General features: G+C 46.4%; 1 protein-coding gene across 1 annotated transcript in view; it reads left to right on the top strand.

Moving 5' to 3' along the window:
- The window catches only part of LOC129844361 (unconventional myosin-XV-like), a gene marked incomplete at its 5' end in the record, with an annotated part of 207,290 nt that extends 185,674 nt beyond the window's left edge, over positions 1-21,616 (top strand). The window contains 7 exons of the mRNA XM_055912680.1: positions 7,509-7,605; positions 7,846-8,006; positions 9,306-9,439; positions 16,643-16,776; positions 18,558-18,691; positions 20,950-21,090; positions 21,395-21,616. Coding sequence (XP_055768655.1) covers positions 7,509-7,605; positions 7,846-8,006; positions 9,306-9,439; positions 16,643-16,776; positions 18,558-18,691; positions 20,950-21,090; positions 21,395-21,496 — 903 coding nt within the window. The remainder of the gene's footprint in view (positions 1-7,508; positions 7,606-7,845; positions 8,007-9,305; positions 9,440-16,642; positions 16,777-18,557; positions 18,692-20,949; positions 21,091-21,394) is intronic.
- Between the last annotated feature and the right edge of the window lie 264 nt (positions 21,617-21,880).

Here is a 21,880-nt window from a genome sequence, read left to right as displayed (position 1 = left end):
CATGTTGTGTGTATCTCTCTCTGTGTATTACAGTGGGTTCTGATCATGTTGTGTGTATCTCTCTCTGTGTATTACAGTGGGTTCTGATCATGTTGTGTATCTCTCTCTGTGTATTACAGTGGGTTCTGATCATGTCCTGTTGTGTGTATCTCTCTCTGTGTATTACAGTGGGTTCTGATCATGTTGTGTGTATCTCTCTCTGTGTATTACAGTGGGTTCTGATCATGTCCTGTTGTGTGTATCTCTCTCTGTGTATTACAGTGGGTTCTGATCATGTTGTGTGTATCTCTCTCTGTGTATTACAGTGGGTTCTGATCATGTTGTGTGTATCTCTCTCTGTGTATTACAGTGGGTTCTGATCATGTCATGTTGTGTGTAACTCTCTCTGTGTATTACAGTGGGTTCTGATCATGTTGTGTGTATCTCTCTCTGTGTATTACAGTGGGTTCTGATCATGTTGTGTGTATCTCTCTCTGTGTATTACAGTGGGTTCTGATCATGTTGTGTGTATCTCTCTCTGTGTATTACAGTGGGTTCTGATCATGTTGTGTGTATCTCTCTCTGTGTATTACAGTGGGTTCTGATCATGTCCTGTGTATCTCTCTCTGTGTATTACAGTGGGTTCTGATCATGTTGTGTGTATCTCTCTCTGTGTATTACAGTGGGTTCTGATCATGTTGTGTGTATCTCTCTCTGTGTATTACAGTGGGTTCTGATCATGTTGTGTGTATCTCTCTCTGTGTATTACAGTGGGTTCTGATCATGTCCTGTTGTGTGTATCTCTCTCTGTGTATTACAGTGGGTTCTGATCATGTCCTGTTGTGTGTAACTCTCTCTGTGTATTACAGTGGGTTCTGATCATGTTGTGTGTATCTCTCTCTCTGTGTATTACAGTGGGTTCTGATCATGTTTTGTGTAACTCTCTCTGTGTATTACAGTGGGTTCTGATCATGTCCTGTTGTGTGTATCTCTCTCTGTGTATTACAGTGGGTTCTGATCATGTCCTGTTGTGTGTATCTCTCTCTGTGTATTACAGTGGGTTCTGATCATGTCCTGTGTATCTCTCTCTGTGTATTACAGTGGATTCTGATCATGTCCTGTGTATCTCTCTCTGTGTATTACAGTGGGTTCTGATCATGTTGTGTGTATCTCTCTCTGTGTATTACAGTGGGTTCTGATCATGTTCTGTGTATCTCTCTCTGTGTATTACAGTGGGTTCTGATCCTGTTGTGTGTATCTCTCTCTGTGTATTACAGTGGGTTCTGATCATGTTGTGTGTATCTCTCTCTGTGTATTACAGTGGGTTCTGATCATGTTGTGTGTATCTCTCTCTGTGTATTACAGTGGGTTCTGATCATGTCATGTTGTGTGTATCTCTCTCTGTGTATTACAGTGGGTTCTGATCCTGTTGTGTGTATCTCTCTCTGTGTATTACAGTGGGTTCTGATCATGTCCTGTTGTGTGTATCTCTCTCTGTGTATTACAGTGGGTTCTGATCATGTTGTGTGTATCTCTCTCTGTGTATTACAGTGGGTTCTGATCATGTCCTGTGTATCTCTCTCTGTGTATTACAGTGGGTTCTGATCATGTTCTGTGTATCTCTCTCTGTGTATTACAGTGGGTTCTGATCATGTTGTGTGTATCTCTCTCTGTGTATTACAGTGGGTTCTGATCATGTCATGGTGTGTGTATCTCTCTCTGTGTATTACAGTGGGTTCTGATCATGTTGTGTGTATCTCTCTCTGTGTATTACAGTGGGTTCTGATCATGTTGTGTATCTCTCTCTGTGTATTACAGTGGGTTCTGATCATGTTGTGTGTATCTCTCTCTGTGTATTACAGTGGGTTCTGATCATGTCCTGTGTATCTCTCTCTGTGTATTACAGTGGGTTCTGATCATGTTGTGTGTATCTCTCTCTGTGTATTACAGTGGGTTCTGATCATGTCCTGTTGTGTGTATCTCTCTCTGTGTATTACAGTGGGTTCTGATCATGTTGTGTGTATCTCTCTCTGTGTATTACAGTGGGTTCTGATCATGTTGTGTGTATCTCTCTCTGTGTATTACAGTGGGTTCTGATCATGTTGTGTGTATCTCTCTCTGTGTATTACAGTGGGTTCTGATCATGTTGTGTGTATCTCTCTCTGTGTATTACAGTGGGTTCTGATCATGTCCTGTTGTGTGTATCTCTCTCTGTGTATTACAGTGGATTCTGATCATGTCCTGTTGTATGTAACTCTCTCTGTGTATTACAGTGGGTTCTGATCATGTTGTGTGTATCTCTCTCTGTGTATTACAGTGGGTTCTGATCATGTTGTGTGTATCTCTCTCTGTGTATTACAGTGGGTTCTGATCATGTTGTGTGTATCTCTCTCTGTGTATTACAGTGGGTTCTGATCATGTTGTGTATCTCTCTCTGTGTATTACAGTGGGTTCTGATCATGTTGTGTGTATCTCTCTCTGTGTATTACAGTGGGTTCTGATCATGTTGTGTGTATCTCTCTCTGTGTATTACAGTGGGTTCTGATCATGTTGTGTGTATCTCTCTCTGTGTATTACAGTGGGTTCTGATCATGTTGTGTATCTCTCTCTGTGTATTACAGTGGGTTCTGATCATGTTGTGTGTATCTCTCTCTGTGTATTACAGTGGGTTCTGATCATGTCCTGTTGTGTGTATCTCTCTCTGTGTATTACAGTGGGTTCTGATCATGTCCTGTTGTGTGTATCTCTCTCTGTGTATTACAGTGGGTTCTGATCATGTTGTGTGTAACTCTCTCTGTGTATTACAGTGGGTTCTGATCATGTTGTGTGTATCTCTCTCTGTGTATTACAGTGGGTTCTGATCATGTTGTGTGTATCTCTCTCTGTGTATTACAGTGGGTTCTGATCATGTCCTGTTGTGTGTATCTCTCTCTGTGTATTACAGTGGGTTCTGATCATGTTGTGTGTATCTCTCTCTGTGTATTACAGTGGGTTCTGATCATGTTGTGTGTATCTCTCTCTGTGTATTACAGTGGGTTCTGATCATGTTGTGTGTATCTCTCTCTGTGTATTACAGTGGGTTCTGATCATGTTGTGTGTATCTCTCTCTGTGTATTACAGTGGGTTCTGATCATGTTCTGTTGTGTGTATCTCTCTCTGTGTATTACAGTGGGTTCTGATCATGTTGTGTGTATCTCTCTCTGTGTATTACAGTGGGTTCTGATCATGTTGTGTGTATCTCTCTCTGTGTATTACAGTGGGTTCTGATCATGTTGTGTGTATCTCTCTCTGTGTATTACAGTGGGTTCTGATCATGTCCTGTGTATCTCTCTCTGTGTATTACAGTGGGTTCTGATCATGTTGTGTGTATCTCTCTCTGTGTATTACAGTGGGTTCTGATCATGTTGTGTGTATCTCTCTCTGTGTATTACAGTGGGTTCTGATCATGTTGTGTGTATCTCTCTCTGTGTATTACAGTGGGTTCTGATCATGTTGTGTGTATCTCTCTCTGTGTATTACAGTGGGTTCTGATCATGTTGTGTGTATCTCTCTCTGTGTATTACAGTGGGTTCTGATCATGTTGTGTGTATCTCTCTCTGTGTATTACAGTGGGTTCTGATCATGTTGTGTGTATCTCTCTCTGTGTATTACAGTGGGTTCTGATCATGTCCTGTTGTGTGTATCTCTCTCTGTGTATTACAGTGGGTTCTGATCATGTTGTGTGTATCTCTCTCTGTGTATTACAGTGGGTTCTGATCATGTCCTGTTGTGTGTATCTCTCTCTGTGTATTACAGTGGGTTCTGATCATGTTGTGTGTATCTCTCTCTGTGTATTACAGTGGGTTCTGATCATGTTGTGTGTATCTCTCTCTGTGTATTACAGTGGGTTCTGATCATGTCCTGTTGTGTGTATCTCTCTCTGTGTATTACAGTGGGTTCTGATCATGTTGTGTGTATCTCTCTCTGTGTATTACAGTGGGTTCTGATCATGTTGTGTGTATCTCTCTCTGTGTATTACAGTGGGTTCTGATCATGTTGTGTGTATCTCTCTCTGTGTATTACAGTGGGTTCTGATCATGTTGTGTGTATCTCTCTCTGTGTATTACAGTGGGTTCTGATCATGTCCTGTGTATCTCTCTCTATGTATTACAGTGGGTTCTGATCATGTTGTGTGTATCTCTCTCTGTGTATTACAGTGGGTTCTGATCATGTTGTGTGTATCTCTCTCTGTGTATTACAGTGGGTTCTGATCATGTCCTGTGTATCTCTCTCTGTGTATTACAGTGGGTTCTGATCATGTTGTGTGTATCTCTCTCTGTGTATTACAGTGGGTTCTGATCATGTCATGTTGTGTGTAACTCTCTCTGTGTATTACAGTGGGTTCTGATCATGTCCTGTTGTGTGTAACTCTCTCTGTGTATTACAGTGGGTTCTGATCATGTTGTGTGTATCTCTCTCTGTGTATTACAGTGGGTTCTGATCATGTTGTGTGTATCTCTCTCTGTGTATTACAGTGGGTTCTGATCATGTCCTGTGTATCTCTCTCTGTGTATTACAGTGGGTTCTGATCATGTCCTGTGTAACTCTCTCTGTGTATTACAGTGGGTTCTGATCATGTCCTGTTGTGTGTATCTCTCTCTGTGTATTACAGTGGGTTCTGATCATGTTGTGTGTATCTCTCTCTGTGTATTACAGTGGGTTCTGATCATGTTGTGTGTATCTCTCTCTGTGTATTACAGTGGGTTCTGATCATGCTGTGTGTAACTCTCTCTGTGTATTACAGTGGGTTCTGATCATGTTGTGTGTATCTCTCTCTGTGTATTACAGTGGGTTCTGATCATGTTGTGTGTATCTCTCTCTGTGTATTACAGTGGGTTCTGATCATGTCCTGTTGTGTGTATCTCTCTCTGTGTATTACAGTGGGTTCTGATCATGTCATGTTGTGTGTATCTCTCTCTGTGTATTACAGTGGGTTCTGATCATGTCCTGTGTATCTCTCTCTGTGTATTACAGTGGGTTCTGATCATGTCCTGTTGTGTGTATCTCTCTCTGTGTATTACAGTGGGTTCTGATCATGTCATGTTGTGTGTATCTCTCTCTGTGTATTACAGTGGGTTCTGATCATGTCATGTTGTGTGTATCTCTCTCTGTGTATTACAGTGGGTTCTGATCATGTCCTGTTGTGTGTATCTCTCTCTGTGTATTACAGTGGGTTCTGATCATGTTGTGTGTATCTCTCTCTGTGTATTACAGTGGGTTCTGATCATGTTGTGTGTATCTCTCTCTGTGTATTACAGTGGGTTCTGATCATGTTGTGTGTAACTCTCTCTGTGTATTACAGTGGGTTCTGATCATGTCCTGTTGTGTGTATCTCTCTCTGTGTATTACAGTGGGTTCTGATCATGTTGTGTGTATCTCTCTCTGTGTATTACAGTGGGTTCTGATCATGTTGTGTGTATCTCTCTCTGTGTATTACAGTGGGTTCTGATCATGTTGTGTGTATCTCTCTCTGTGTATTACAGTGGGTTCTGATCATGTTGTGTGTATCTCTCTCTGTGTATTACAGTGGGTTCTGATCATGTTGTGTGTATCTCTCTCTGTGTATTACAGTGGGTTCTGATCATGTTGTGTGTATCTCTCTCTGTGTATTACAGTGGGTTCTGATCATGTTGTGTGTATCTCTCTCTGTGTATTACAGTGGGTTCTGATCATGTCCTGTTGTGTGTATCTCTCTCTGTGTATTACAGTGGGTTCTGATCATGTTGTGTGTATCTCTCTCTGTGTATTACAGTGGGTTCTAATCCTGTTGTGTGTATCTCTCTCTGTGTATTACAGTGGGTTCTGATCATGTTGTGTGTATCTCTCTCTGTGTATTACAGTGGGCTCTGATCATGTTGTGTGTCTCTCTCTGTGTATTACAGTGGGTTCTGATCATGTTGTGTGTATCTCTCTCTGTGTATTACAGTGGGTTCTGATCATGTTGTGTGTATCTCTCTCTGTGTATTACAGTGGGTTCTGATCATGTTTTGTGTAACTCTCTCTGTGTATTACAGTGGGTTCTGATCATGTCCTGTTGTGTGTATCTCTCTCTGTGTATTACAGTGGGTTCTGATCATGTTGTGTGTATCTCTCTCTGTGTATTACAGTGGGTTCTGATCATGTTGTGTGTATCTCTCTCTGTGTATTACAGTGGGTTCTGATCATGTCCTGTTGTGTGTATCTCTCTCTGTGTATTACAGTGGGTTCTGATCATGTTGTGTGTAACTCTCTCTGTGTATTACAGTGGGTTCTGATCATGTCCTGTTGTGTGTATCTCTCTCTGTGTATTACAGTGGGTTCTGATCATGTTGTGTGTATCTCTCTCTGTGTATTACAGTGGGTTCTGATCATGTTGTGTGTATCTCTCTCTGTGTATTACAGTGGGTTCTGATCATGTTGTGTGTATCTCTCTCTGTGTATTACAGTGGGTTCTGATCATGTTGTGTGTATCTCTCTCTGTGTATTACAGTGGGTTCTGATCATGTTGTGTGTATCTCTCTCTGTGTATTACAGTGGGTTCTGATCATGTCCTGTTGTGTGTATCTCTCTCTGTGTATTACAGTGGGTTCTGATCATGTTGTGTGTATCTCTCTCTGTGTATTACAGTGGGTTCTGATCATGTCCTGTTGTGTGTATCTCTCTCTGTGTATTACAGTGGGTTCTGATCATGTTGTGTATCTCTCTCTGTGTATTACAGTGGGTTCTGATCATGTTGTGTGTATCTCTCTCTCTGTGTATTACAGTGGGTTCTGATCATGTTGTGTGTATCTCTCTCTGTGTATTACAGTGGGTTCTGATCATGTTGTGTGTATCTCTCTCTGTGTATTACAGTGGGTTCTGATCATGTTGTGTGTATCTCTCTCTGTGTATTACAGTGGGTTCTGATCATGTTGTGTGTATCTCTCTCTGTGTATTACAGTGGGTTCTGATCATGTCCTGTTGTGTGTATCTCTCTCTGTGTATTACAGTGGGTTCTGATCATGTTGTGTGTATCTCTCTCTGTGTATTACAGTGGGTTCTGATCATGTTGTGTGTATCTCTCTCTGTGTATTACAGTGGGTTCTGATCATGTTGTGTGTATCTCTCTCTGTGTATTACAGTGGGTTCTGATCATGTTGTGTGTATCTCTCTCTGTGTATTACAGTGGGTTCTGATCATGTCCTGTTGTGTGTATCTCTCTCTGTGTATTACAGTGGGTTCTGATCATGTTGTGTGTATCTCTCTCTGTGTATTACAGTGGGTTCTGATCATGTTGTGTGTATCTCTCTCTGTGTATTACAGTGGGTTCTGATCATGTTGTGTGTATCTCTCTCTGTGTATTACAGTGGGTTCTGATCATGTTGTGTGTATCTCTCTCTGTGTATTACAGTGGGTTCTGATCATGTTGTGTGTATCTCTCTCTGTGTATTACAGTGGGTTCTGATCATGTTGTGTGTAACTCTCTCTGTGTATTACAGTGGGTTCTGATCATGTGTCCTCCTTTGCTGCAGGTGGCGCTAGATGTGATAGAGGAGCTGTGTTACGAGATGGGTCTACACAGACTAGAGGCCATTGATGAGTACGCTGTCTTCCTGGTCACGAAAAGAGGTACACACACACACACACACACACACACACACACACACACACACACACACACACACACACACACACACACACACACACACACACACACACACACACACACACACACACACACACTGTCTATACTATAATACAGGTCAGGTCACACTGTACCTACTTTAATTTTACAGTTTGTATCTTCCTGTCTGTCTGTCTGTCTGTCTGTCTGTCTGTCTGTCTGTCTGTCCGTCCGTCCGTCTGCAGGTCAGAATGTCCGTCCCCTCAATAAGAGGGAGTACATCCTGGACATTGCGACGGAGGCGGAGCCAGTGGACAGTAACTACAGTCTGTGGTTCAGGAGGGTCATCTGGACTCAGCCGCTTAAATTTGACAACGAGCTCTGTGTCACCATGCATTATAACCAGGTATACTAACCAGCTCTGCCTTATGATGCATTATAACCAGGTATAACAACACAATGATGCAATAAAACCAGGTATAACAACATGATGAATTACAACCAGGTATAACAACACAATGATGCATTATAACCAGGTATAACGACAGTATGATGCATTATAACCAGGTATAACATCATGATGCATTATAACCAGGTATAACAACACTATGATGCATTATAACCAGGTAATATAACCAGCTCTGCCTTATGATGCATTATGACCTGGTATAACAACACTATGATGCATTATAACCAGGTAATATAACCAGCTCTGCCTTATGATGCATTATAACCAGGTATAACAACACTATGATGCATTATAGCCAGGTATAACAATGCTATGATAAATTATGACCTGGTATAACAACACTATGATGCATTATAACCAGGTATAACATCACAATGATGCATTATACCAGGTATAACAACACAATGATGCATTATAACCAGGTATAACAACACTATGATGAAATATAACCAGGTATAACAACACTATGATGAAATATAACCAGGTATAACAACACTATGATGCATTATAACCAGGTATAACAACACTATGATGCATTATAACCAGGTATAACATCACAATGATGCATTATAACCAGGTGTAACATCACAATGATGAAATATAACCAGGTATAACAACACTATGATGAAATATAACCAGGTATAACAACACTATGATGCATTATAACCAGGTATAACAACACAATGATGCAATATAACCAGGTATAACGACACTATGATGAAATATAGCCAGGTATAACATCACAATGATGAAATATAACCAGGTATAACAACACTATGATGCATTATAACCAGGTATAACAACACAATGATGCATTATAACCAGGTATAACAACACTATTATGCATTATAACCAGGTATAACAACACTATGATGCATTATAGCCAGGTATAACATCACAATGATGCATTATAACCAGGTATAACAACACAATGATGCATTATAGCCAGGTATAACAACACTATGATGCATTATAACCAGGTATAACAACACTATGATGCATTATAACCAGGTATAATGACACTATGATGCATTATAACCAGGTATAACAACACAATGATGCATTATAACCAGGTATAACAACACTATGATGCATTATAACCAGGTATAACATATCAATGATGCATTATAACCAGGTATAACAACACAATGATGCATTATTACCAGGTATAACAACACTATGATGCATTATAACCAGGTATAACAGTCTGCTCTGTGTTACGACGCTTTATAACAGGTGCTTCCAGACTACCGTAAGGGCTTGATGAACATCCTGCCCAGAGGTAAAGTCTCTGAGCAGCACTTCCTCCAGATCTCTAAACTATCGGCTCTACAACACAGAGCCAAGGACGTCACGTTCATACCCAGCATGTAAGAACTTGTACTGCGGTGCATTATGGGGGATGTGGTCGCTGTATACGGTGCATTATGGGGGATGTGGTCGCTGTATACGGTGCATTATGGGGGAGGTGGTACAGTGCATTATGGGGGAGGGTGGTTGCTGTATACAGTGCATTATGGGGGAGGTGGTACAGTGCATTATGGGGGAGGGTGGTTGCTGTATACGGTGCATTATGGGGGAGGTGGTTGCTGTATACAGTGCATTATGGGGGAGGTGGTTGCTGTGTGCATTATGGGGGAGGTGGTTGCTGTATACAGTGCATTATGGGGGAGGTGGTACAGTGCATTATGGGGGAGGTGGTACGGTGCATTATGGGGGAGGTGGTTGCTGTATACGGTGCATTATGGGGGAGGTGGTTGCTGTATACGGTGCATTATGGGGGAGGTGGTTGCTGTATACAGTGCATTATGGGGGAGGTGGTTGCTGTATACAGTGCATTATGGGGGATGTGGTTGCTGTATACAGTGCATTATGGGGGAGGTGGTTGCTGTATACAGTGCATTATGGGGGAGGTGGTACAGTGCATTATGGGGGAGGTGGTTGCTGTATACGGTGCATTATGGGGGAGGTGGTTGCTGTATACAGTGCATTATGGGGGAGGTGGTTGCTGTATACGGTGCATTATGGGGAGGTGGTTGCTGTATACAGTGCATTATGGGGGAGGTGGTTGCTGTATACAGTGCATTATGGGGGAGGTGGTTGCTGTATACAGTGCATTATGGGGGAGGTGGTTGCTGTATACAGTGCATTATGGGGGAGGTGGTTGCTGTATACAGTGCATTATGGGGGAGGTGGTTGCTGTATACAGTGCATTATGGGGGAGGTGGTTGCTGTATACAGTGCATTATGGGGGAGGTGGTTGCTGTATACAGTGCATTATGGGGGAGGTGGTACAGTGCATTATGGGGGAGGTGGTTGCTGTATACGGTGCATTATGGGGGAGGTGGTACAGTGCATTATGGGGGAGGTGGTTGCTGTATACAGTGCATTATGGGGGAGGTGGTTGCTGTATACAGTGCATTATGGGGGAGGTGGTTGCTGTATACAGTGCATTATGGGGGAGGTGGTTGCTGTATACAGTGCATTATGGGGAGGTGGTTGCTGTATACAGTGCATTATGGGGGAGGTGGTTGCTGTATACAGTGCATTATGGGGGAGGTGGTTGCTGTATACAGTGCATTATGGGGGAGGTGGTCGCTGTATACGGTGCATTATGGGGGAGGTGGTACAGTGCATTATGGGGGAGGTGGTTGCTGTATACAGTGCATTATGGGGGAGGTGGTTGCTGTATACAGTGCATTATGGGGGAGGTGGTTGCTGTATACAGTGCATTATGGGGGAGGTGGTTGCTGTATACAGTGCATTATGGGGGAGGTGGTTGCTGTATACAGTGCATTATGGGGAGGTGGTTGCTGTATACAGTGCATTATGGGGGAGGTGGTACAGTGCATTATGGGGGAGGTGGTTGCTGTATACAGTTCATTATGGGGGAGGTGGTTGCTGTATACGGTGCATTATGGGGGAGGTGGTTGCTGTATACAGTGCATTATGGGGGAGGTGGTACAGTGCATTATGGGGGAGGTGGTTGCTGTATACAGTGCATTATGGGGGAGGTGGTGGCTGTATCCAGTTCATTATGGGGGAGGTGGTTGCTGTATACAGTGCATTATGGGGGAGGTGGTACAGTGCATTATGGGGGAGGTGGTACAGTGCATTATGGGGGAGGTGGTTGCTGTATACAGTGCATTATGGGGGAGGTGGTACAGTGCATTATGGGGGAGGTGGTTGCTGTATACAGTGCATTATGGGGGAGGTGGTTGCTGTATACAGTGCATTATGGGGGAGGTGGTTGCTGTATACAGTGCATTATGGGGGAGGTGGTTGCTGTATACAGTGCATTATGGGGGAGGTGGTTGCTGTATACGGTGCATTATGGGGGAGGTGGTTGCTGTATACAGTGCATTATGGGGGATGTGGTTGCTGTATACAGTGCATTATGGGGGAGGTGGTACAGTGCATTATGGGGGAGGTGGTGGCTGTATACAGTGCATTATGGGGGAGGTGGTGGCTGTATACAGTGCATTATGGGGGAGGTGGTACAGTGCATTATGGGGGAGGTGGTTGCTGTATACAGTGCATTATGGGGGAGGTGGTTGCTGTATACAGTGCATTATGGGGGAGGTGGTGGCTGTATACAGTGCATTATGGGGGAGGTGGTACAGTGCATTATGGGGGAGGTGGTTGCTGTATACAGTGCATTATGGGGGAGGTGGTACAGTGCATTATGGGGGAGGTGGTTGCTGTATACAGTGCATTATGGGGGAGGTGGTTGCTGTATACAGTGCATTATGGGGGAGGTGGTTGCTGTATACAGTGCATTATGGGGGAGGTGGTTGCTGTATACAGTGCATTATGGGGGAGGTGGTTGCTGTATACAGTGCATTATGGGGGAGGTGGTGCCGGTCCCGTGTGGCTCAGTTGGTAGAGCATAGCGCTTGCAACGCCAGGGTTGTGGGTTCATTCCCCACGGGGGGACCAGGATGAATATGTTTGAACTTTCCAATTTGTAAGTCGCTCTGGATAAGAGCGTCTGCTAAATGACTTAAATGTAATGTAAATGTGGTGGCTGTATACGGTGCATTATGGGGGAGGTGGTTGGTGTATACAGTGCATTATGGGGGAGGTGGTTGCTGTATACAGTGCATTATGGGGGAGGTGGTTGCTGTATACAGTGCATTATGGGGGAGGTGGTTGCTGTATACAGTGCATTATGGGGGAGGTGGTTGCTGTATACAGTGCATTATGGGGGAGGTGGTTGCTGTATACAGTGCATTATGGGGGAGGTGGTTGCTGTATACGGTGCATTATGGAGGAGGTGGTTGGTGGTTTCCACATTTTGTTACGTTACAGCCTTATTCTAAAATTGATTCAATTGTTAATTCCCTCATCAATGCCCCAAAATGACAGACATTTTTGCAACTGTATTAAAAATTAAATACTAAAATATGACATTTACATTAGTATCCAGTCCCTTCACTCAGTACTTTGTTGAAGCACCTTTGGCAGTGATTACAGCCTCGAGTCTTCTTGGGTATGATGCTACAAGCTTGGCACACCTGTATTTGGGGAGTTTCTCCCATTCTTCTCTGCAGATCCTCTCAAACTCTGTCAGGTGGGATGGGGAGCGTCGCTGCAGAGCGATCTCCAGAGATCGTCGATTGGGTTCAAGTCCGGGCTCTGGCTGGGCCACTCAAGGACATTCAGAGACTTGTCCCTAAGCCACTCCTGTGTTGGCTTGGCTGTGTGCTTAGGGTTGTTGTCCTGTTGGAAGGTGAACCTTCACCCCAGTCTGAGGTCCTAGGAGCTCTGGAGCAGGTTTTCATCAAGGATCTCTCTGTACTTTGCTCTGTTGATCTTTCCCTCGATCCTGACTAGTCTCCCAGTCCCTGCCCTGAAAAACATCTCCACAGCATGATGCTGCCACCACCATGCTTCACCGTAGGGATGGTGCCAGGTTTCCTCCAGACGTGACACTTGGCACTCAGGCCAAATAGTTCAATCACGGTTTCATCAGACCAGAGAACCTTGTTTCTCATGGTCTGAGAGTCCTTTCTAAAAACTTGTTTTCGCTTTGTCATTATGGGGTATTGTGATGTCATTATGGGGTATTGTGATGTCATTATGGGGTATTGTGATGTCATTATGGGGTTGTCACGTTCCTGACCTGTTTTCCGTCGTTTTTGTATTTTGTTTAGTTGGTCAGGGCGTGAGTTGGGGTGGGCATTCTATGTTATGTGTTTCTATGTTGGGTTCAATGTGTTGCCTGATATGGTTCTCAATTAGGGGCAGGTGTTTGACGTTTCCTCTGATTGAGAACCATATTAAGGTAGGGTGTTCACACTGTTTGTTGGTGGGTGATTGTTGCTGTGTCTGTGTACGTCGCACCACACGGTACTGTCTCGTTCGTTCGTTTTTTCCTGTTCGTGCGTTCATGTTATATGTTCACAAGTTCAGGTCTGTTTAACGTTGTTTGTTGTTTTTGTAAGTTATCAAGTGTATTTCGTGTCAGTGTTCGTCTTGTCAATTAAATTCATTATGTCTACATACCTCGCTGCGTGTTGGTCCGATCCATGCTCCTCCTCGTCCGAGGAGGAATATGACGAACGTTACAGAATCACCCACCAACAAAGGATCAAGCAGGGGGTAACGGGCAGCAGCGACAGCAGCGGCAACATAAACAGGATTTCTGGACATGGGAGGAAATACTGGACGGTAAAGGACCCTGGGCACAACCTGGAGAATATTGCCGCCCTCGTGAAGAGCTGGAGGCAGCTAAAGCCGAGAGGCGGTGGTATGAGGAGGCAGCACGTAAGCGAGGCTGGAAGCCGGAGAGTCAAGCCCAAAAATGTCTTGGGGGGGGCTACAGAGGAATGTGGCGAAGTCAGGTAGGAGACCTGCGCCAACTCCCCGAGCTTACCGGTGAGAGCGAAAGTACGGGCAGGCACCGTGTTATGCGGTAAAGCGCACGGTGTGTCCTGTACGTGTGCTTAGCCCGGTACGGGTTATTCCACCTCCCCGCACTGGTAGGGCTAGATTGAGTATTGAGCTAGGTGCCATGAAGCCGGCTCAATGCGTCTGGTCTCCAGTGCGTCTCCTCGAGCCGGCATACATGGCACCAGCCTTATGCATGGTGTCCCCGGTTTGCCTACACAGCCCAGTGCGGGTTATTCCACCTCCCCGCACTGGTCGGGCTACGGGGAGCATACAACCAGGTAAGGTTGGGCAGGCTCAGTGCTCAAGGGAGCCAGTACGCCTGCATGGTCCGGTATATCCGGCGCCACCTCCCCGCCCCAGCCCAGTACCACCAGTGCCTACACCACGCACCAGACTTCCAGTGTGTCTCCAGAGCCCTGTTCCTCCTCCACGCACTCGCCCTATGGTGCATGTCTCCAGCCCGGTACCACCAGTTCCGGCACCACGCACCAAGCCTCCTGTGCGTCCCCAGAGCCCTGTTCCTCCTCCACGCACTCGCCCTATGGTGCGTGTCTCCAGCCCGGTACCACCAATTCCGGCACCACGCACCAAGCCTCCTGTGCCTCTCCAGAGTCCTGTGCGTCCTGTTGCTGCTCCCCGCACTAGCCTTGAGGTGCGTGTCATTAGCCCGGTACCTCCAGTTCCGGTACCACGCACCAGGCCTATAGTGCGCCTCAGCCGGCCAGAGTCTGCCGTCTGCCCAGCGCTATCTGAGCTGCCTGCCTGCCCAGAGCCGTCTGCACTGCCCGTCTGCCCAGAGCCGTCTGAGCTGTCCGTCTGCCAAGCGCCGCTAGAGCCGTCCGCCAGACAGGAGCCGCTAGAGCCTTCCGCCAGACAGGAGCCGCTAGAGCCTTCCGCCAGACAGGAGCCGCTAGAGCCTTCCGCCAGACAGGAGCAGCCAGAGCCTTTCGCCAGACAGGAGCAGCCAGAGCCTTCCACCAGACAGGAGCAGCCAGAGCCTTCCGCCAGACAGGAGCAGCCAGAGGCTTAAGCCAGTCATGAGCTGCCCTCCAGTCATGAGCTGCCCTCCAGTCATGAGCTGCCCTCCAGTCATGAGCTGCCCTCCAGTCATGAGCTGCCTTCCAGTCATGAGCTGCCCTCCAGTCATGAGCTGCCCTCCAGTCATGAGCTGCCCTCCAGTCATGAGCTGCCCTCCAGTCCAGTCATGAGCTGCCATATAGTCCGGAGCTACATCTAGTCCGGAGCTGTCCATCAGTCCGGAGTTGCCCCTCTGTCCTGAGCTACCTCTCTGTCCTGAGCTACCTCTCTGTCCCGAGCTACCTCTCTGTCCTGGGCTACCTCTCTGTCCTGAGCTACCTCTCTGTCCTGGGCTACCTCTCTGTCCTGGGCTACCTCTCTGTCCTGGGCTACCTCTCTGTCCTGGGCTACCTTTCTGTCCTGAGCTACCTCTATGTCCTGAGTTGTCTCCGCTATTTAGGAGGGGCCTTGGTGAAGGTTCCTGGACCAGGGTCGGGGGCGAGGGTCGCCACTCAAGGGACGCTAAGGAGGGGGACAAAGACAATGGTGGAGTGGTGTCCTCGTCCTGCGCCGGAGCCGCCACCGCGGACAGATGCCCACCCAGACCCTCCCCTTGAGTTTTAGGGGTGCGCCCGGAGTTCGCACCTTGAGGGGGGGGTTCTGTCACGTTCCTGACCTGTTTTCCATTGTTTTTGTTTCCTCTGATTGAGAACCATGTTGCTGTGTATGTCGCACCACACGGTACTGTCTCGTTCGTTCGTTTTTTCCTGTTCGTGCGTTCATGTTATATGTTCACAAGTTCAGGTCTGTTTAAGATGTGGTATCCACCTTGACAATAGAAAAGGTTAACGTCGTTTGTTGTTTTTGTAAGTTATCAAGTGTATTTCGTGTCAGTGTTCGTCTTGTCAATTAAATTCATGTCTACATACCTCGCTGCGTGTTGGTCCGATCAATGCTCCTCCTCGTCCGAGGAGGAGGAATATGACGAACGTTACAGGGGTATTGTGTGTAGATTGATGATGAAAAAATGTAATATAATCAATTTTAGAATAAGGCTGTAACGTAACAAAATGTGGAAAAAGGAAAGGAATGAATTCTTTCCGAATGCACTTTTTCATCTCTCTGTAATCTCTATGTCATCTATATGTCATCTCTATGTCATCTCTATGTCATATCTATGTCATATCTCCATCATCTCTCTGTAATCTCTATTTCATCTCTATGTAATCTCTCCGTCATCTTTACGGCATCTCTTACATAATACCTACATCATCTTTATGTCATCGTTATGTCATCTCTATGTCATCTCTAAGTAATCTCTACATAATACCTACATCATCTCTGTCATCTCTAAGTAATCTCTATGTAATCTCTACATAATCCCTACGTCATCTCTGTCATCTCTATGTCATCTCTATGTCATCTCTATGTCATATCTATGTCATCTCTATGTCATCTCTATGTCATCTCTAAGTAATCTCTATGTAATCTCTACATAATCCCTACGTCATCTATGTCATCTCTATGTCATCTCTATGTCATCTCTATGTCATCTCTATGTCATCTCTATGTCATCTCTCTGTCATGTAAAAACCCTGAGAACTGAGAAACATTATTATTTTATTTTTATTTCTCCTTTTCTCCCTTCTTTCTCTCGCCAGCCATGAGTTATCAGAGTACATCCCCCCCCTTCTTTTTGGGAAGCAGCCCCCCCAGGCATGGGTCACCATGGTAACGCAGCACATGCAGCAGGTCCAGACCCTCAACCCGCACCAGGCCAAAGCTCAGTTCCTGGGTACGACACAGACACACACCTAACACACATACAATACATATACAAAAGTATGTGGACACCCCTTCAAATGAGTGGATTTGGCTATTTCAGCCATACCCTGACAGGTGTATCAAATCGAGCACACCGCCATGCAATCTCTATAGACAAACATTGGCAGTAGAATGGCCTTACAGAGGAGCTCAGTGACTTTCAAAGTAGCGCTGTCATAGGATCCCACCTTTCCAAACAAGTCAGTTTGTCAAATTTTTGCCCTGCTAGAGCTGCCTGTCAACTGTAAGTGCTGTTACTGTCATTATTGTTGTTATTGTTATTGTCAAGTGGAAACATCTAGAAGCAACAACATCTCAGCCGCAAAGGACAGGACAAACAAGCTCACAGAACAGGACCCGCCGAGTGCTGAAGAATATAGTGTATGAATTTATATATATATATATTAATATATACATATGTATATTACCTGGTGCAGGTAATAGTAGTAATTGTGCTGAAGAATATAGTGTGTAAAAATTGTCTGTCCTCGAACTACCGAGTTCCAAACTTTCTCTGGAAGCAACGTCAACACAATAACTGTTCGTAGGGAGCGTTATGAAATGGGTTTCCGTGGCCGAGCAGCCGCACACAAGACTAAGAACACCACGCGCAATGCCAAGCGTCGGATGGAGTGGTGTGAAGCTCGCCGCCATTGGACTCTGGAGCAGTGTCTTCTCTGGAGTGATAATTAACACTTTACCATCTGGCAGTCCGACGGACGAATCTGGGTTTGGCAGATGTCAGTATAATGCTACCTGCCCCAATGCATAGTGCCAACTGTAAAGTTTGGTGGAGGAGGAATAATGGTTTGGGGCTGTTTTTCATGGTTCGGGCCCCTTAGTTCCAGTGAAGGGAAATCTTAACGCTACAGCATACAATGACATTCTGTGCTTCCAACTTTGTGGCAACAGTTTGGGGAAGGCCCTTTCTTGTTTCAGCATGACAATGCCCCCGTGCACAAAGCGAGGTCCATACAGAAATTGTTTGTTGTGATCGGTGTGGGATGAATTGGAATACCGACTGTGAGCCAGGCCTAATCCCCCAACATCAGTTCCCGACCTCACTAATGCTCATTTGGCTTAATGGAAATAAGTCCCCGCAGCAATGATTCTAACATCCAGTGGAAAGCCTTCCCAGAAGAGTGGAGACTGTTATAGCAGCAATGTTCCAACATCTAGTGGAAAGCCTTCCCAGAAGAGTGGAGGCTGTTATAGCAGCAATGTTCCAACATCTAGTGGAAAGCCTTCCCAGAAGAGTGGAGGCTGTTATAGCAGCGATGTTCCAACATCTAGTGGAAAGCCTTCCCAGAAGAGTGGAGGCTGTTATAGCAGCGATGTTCCAACATCTAGTGGAAAGCCTTCCCAGAAGAGTGGAGGCTGTTATAACAGCAATGTTCCAACATCTAGAGAAAAGCCTTCCCAGAAGAGTGGAGGCTGTTATAGTAGCAGAAATAGGGGACCAACTCCATATTGATAACCATGACGTTGGAATGAGATGTTGGACTAGCAGGTGTCCACATACTTTTGGACGTGTCGTGTACCTGCTGAGGGGAGGATGGCTCAGAATAATGTCATTACACCTCCAGACCACGAGCCCGTCCTCCCCAATTAAGGTGCCACCAACCTCCTGTGACGTACACCCCAGGATATATTGTGTGTGTGTCTGACTGTGCTCCCCCCCCTCCCTCCCCAGGTCTGGTCAGTGCGTTCCCCATGTGTGTGTCTGACTGTGCTCCCCCCCTCCCTCCCCAGGTCTGGTCAGTGCGTTCCCCATGTTTGGCTCCTCCTTCTTCTACGTCCAGTCTAGCAGCAGTGGCTCCATCTACACTCCCTGTATCTTGGCTGTCAATCAAAATGGACTGCACTTTCTAAACAAGGACACTCACGTAAGTCCCGCCCACTCTGCTCACTAAATCCCGCCCACATCACTCACTAAGTCCCGCCCACTCTGCTCACTAAGTCCCGCCCACTCTGCTCATTAAGTCCCGCCCACTCTGCTCACTAAGTCCCGCCCACTCTGCTCACTAAGACCCGCCCCAGTAGTAATTGTATGGTTGGTTCCTGGGGTAGAGGATCTGCAGACAGTGGTCCCCCTGGTGCAGGTAATAGTAGTAATTGTATGGTTGGTCCCTGGGGTACAGGAGCTGCAGACAGTGGTCTCCCTGGTGCAGGTAATAGTAGTAATTGTATGGTTGGTCCCTGGGGTACAGGAGCTGCAGACAGTGGTCACCCCTGGTGCAGGTAATAGTAGTAATTGTATGGTTGGTTCCTGGGGTAGAGGATCTGCAGACAGTGGTCCCCCTGGTGCAGGTAATAGTAGTAATTGTATGGTTGGTCCCTGGGGTACAGGAGCTGCAGACAGTGGTCTCCCTGGTGCAGGTAATAGTAGTAATTGTATGGTTGGTCCCTGGGGTACAGGATCTGCAGACAGTGGTCCCCCTGGTGCAGGTATTAGTAGTAATTGTATGGTTGGTTCCTGGGGTACAGGATCTGCAGACAGTGGTCCCCCTGGTGCAGGTAATAGTAGTATTTGTATGGTTGGTTCCTGGGGTACAGGATCTGCAGACAGTGGTCCCCCTGGTGCAGGTAATAGTAGTAATTGTATGGTTGGTTCCTGTAATACAGGATCTGCAGACAGTGGTCCCCCTGGTGCAGGTAATAGTAGTATTTGTATGGTTGGTTCCTGTAATACAGGATCTGCAGACAGTGGTCACCCCTGGTGCAGGTAATAGTAGTATTTGTATGGTTGGTTCCTGTAATACAGGATCTGCAGACAGTGGTCCCCCTGGTGCAGGTAATAATAGTAATTGTATGGTTGGTTCCTGGGGTTCAGGATCTGCAGACAGTGGTCCCCCTGGTGCAGGTAATAGTAGTAATTGTATGGTTGGCTCCTGGGGTACAGGATCTGCAGACAGTGGTCCCCCTGGTGCAGGTAATAGTAGTAATTGTATGGTTGGTCCCATTGGTACAGGATCTGCAGACAGTGGTCCCCCTGGTGCAGGTAATAGTAGTAATTGTATGGTTGGTCCCATTGGTACAGGATCTGCAGACAGTAGTCCCCCTGGTGCAGGTAATAGTAGTAATTGTATGGTTGGTCCCATTGGTACAGGATCTGCAGACAGTGGTCCCCCTTGTGCAGGTAATAGTAGTAATTGTATGGTTGGTTCCTGGGGTACAGGATCTGCAGACAGTGGTCCCCCTGGTGCAGGTAATAGTAGTAATTGTATGGTTGGTTCCTGTGGTACAGGATCTGCAGACAGTGGTCCCCCTGGTGCAGGTAATAGTAGTAATTGTATGGTTGGTCCCTGGGGTACCTGATCTGCAGACAGTGGTCCCCCTGGTGCAGGTAATAGTAGTAATTGTATCGTTGGTCCCTGGGGTACAGGATCTGCAGACAGTGGTCCCCCTGGTGCAGGTAATAGTAGTAATTGTATGGTTGGTTCCTGGGGTACAGGATCTGCAGACAGTGGTCCCCCTGGTGCAGGTAATAGTAGTAATTGTATGGTTGGTCGCTCTGGTACAGGATCTGCAGACAGTGGTCTCCCTGGTGCAGGTAATAGTAGTAATTGTATGGTTGGTTCCTGGGGTACAGGATATGCAGCCAGTGGTCCCCCTGGTGCAGGTAATAGTAGTAATTGTATGGTTGGTCCCTGGGGTACAGGATCTGCTGACAGTGGTCCCCCTGGTGCAGGTAATAGTAGTAATTGTATGGTTGGTCCCTGTGGTGCAGGATCTGCAGACAGTGGTCCCCCTTGTGCAGGTAATAGTAGTAATTGTATGGTTGGTTCCTGGGGTACAGGATCTGCAGACAGTGGTCTCCCTGGTGCAGGTAATAGTAGTAATTGTATGGTTGGTTCCTGGGGTACAGGATCTGCAGACATTGGTCCCCCTGGTGCAGGTAATAGTAGTAATTGTATGGTTGGTTCCTGGGGTACAGGATCTGCAGACAGTGGTCTCCCTGGTGCAGGTAATAGTAGTAATTGTATGGTTGGTTCCTGGGGTACAGGATCTGCAGACATTGGTCCCCCTGGTGCAGGTAGTAGTAGTAATTGTATGGTTGGTTCCTGGGGTACAGGATCTGCAGACAGTGGTCCCCCTGGTGCAGGTAATTGTAGTAATTGTATGGTTGGTCCCTGTGGTGCAGGAGCTGCAGACAGTGGTCCCTCTGGCGGAGGTGCAGTCCACCCGCACCCAGAGACCCTCGGCAGGGACCAGCTACCCCTACGTAGACCTCACTCTGGGAGATCTGACCTCTCACAGGGTCACACAGATACAGCTGAAACAGGTAAACACACACACATCATACACACACTCACACTCACACTCACACTCACACTCACACTCACACTCACACTCACACTCACACACTCACAGATACAGCTGAAACAGGTACACTCACACACACACACTCACAGATACAGTTGAAACAGGTACACTCACACACACACTCACAGATACAGCTGAAACAGGTAACACACACATCATACACACACACACAAGCACCTGTACCAACACACACACATGGTGTATACACACCTACACACACACATTGTAACTATGTCATGTTATATGTGTGTGTGTGTGTTTAGGGTCTGGAGCTGTGTCGGGTCATTGCCATGCACGTGGAGAGCATGCTGTCTCTCAGGGAGAAGAGACTCACCCTGCCGCCCAGCGAGGTCACTGTGTTATAAGACACTGTCTGTCTGTCTGTCAGGGAGTAGAGACTCACCCTGCCACCCAGCGAGGTCACTGTGTTATAAGACACTGTCTGTCTGTCTCTCAGGGAGTAGAGACTCACCCTGCCACCCAGCGAGGTCACTGTGTTATAAGACACTGTCTGTCTGTCTGTCAGGGAGTAGAGACTCACCCTGCCACCCAGCGAGGTCACTGTGTTATAAGACACTGTCTGTCTGTCTCTCCGGGAGAAGAGACTCACCCTGCCGCCCAGCGAGGTCACTGTGTTATAAGACACTGTCTGTCTGTCTCTCAGGGAGTAGAGACTCACCCTGCCACCCAGCGAGGTCACTGTGTTATAAGACACTGTCTGTCTGTCTCTCAGGGAGTAGAGACTCACC

This window comes from Salvelinus fontinalis, unplaced genomic scaffold (assembly GCF_029448725.1).
Source record: "Salvelinus fontinalis isolate EN_2023a unplaced genomic scaffold, ASM2944872v1 scaffold_0198, whole genome shotgun sequence".
NCBI classification, from domain to species: Eukaryota; Metazoa; Chordata; class Actinopteri; order Salmoniformes; family Salmonidae; genus Salvelinus; species Salvelinus fontinalis.
This window is presented reverse-complemented; position numbering and strand designations above follow the sequence as displayed.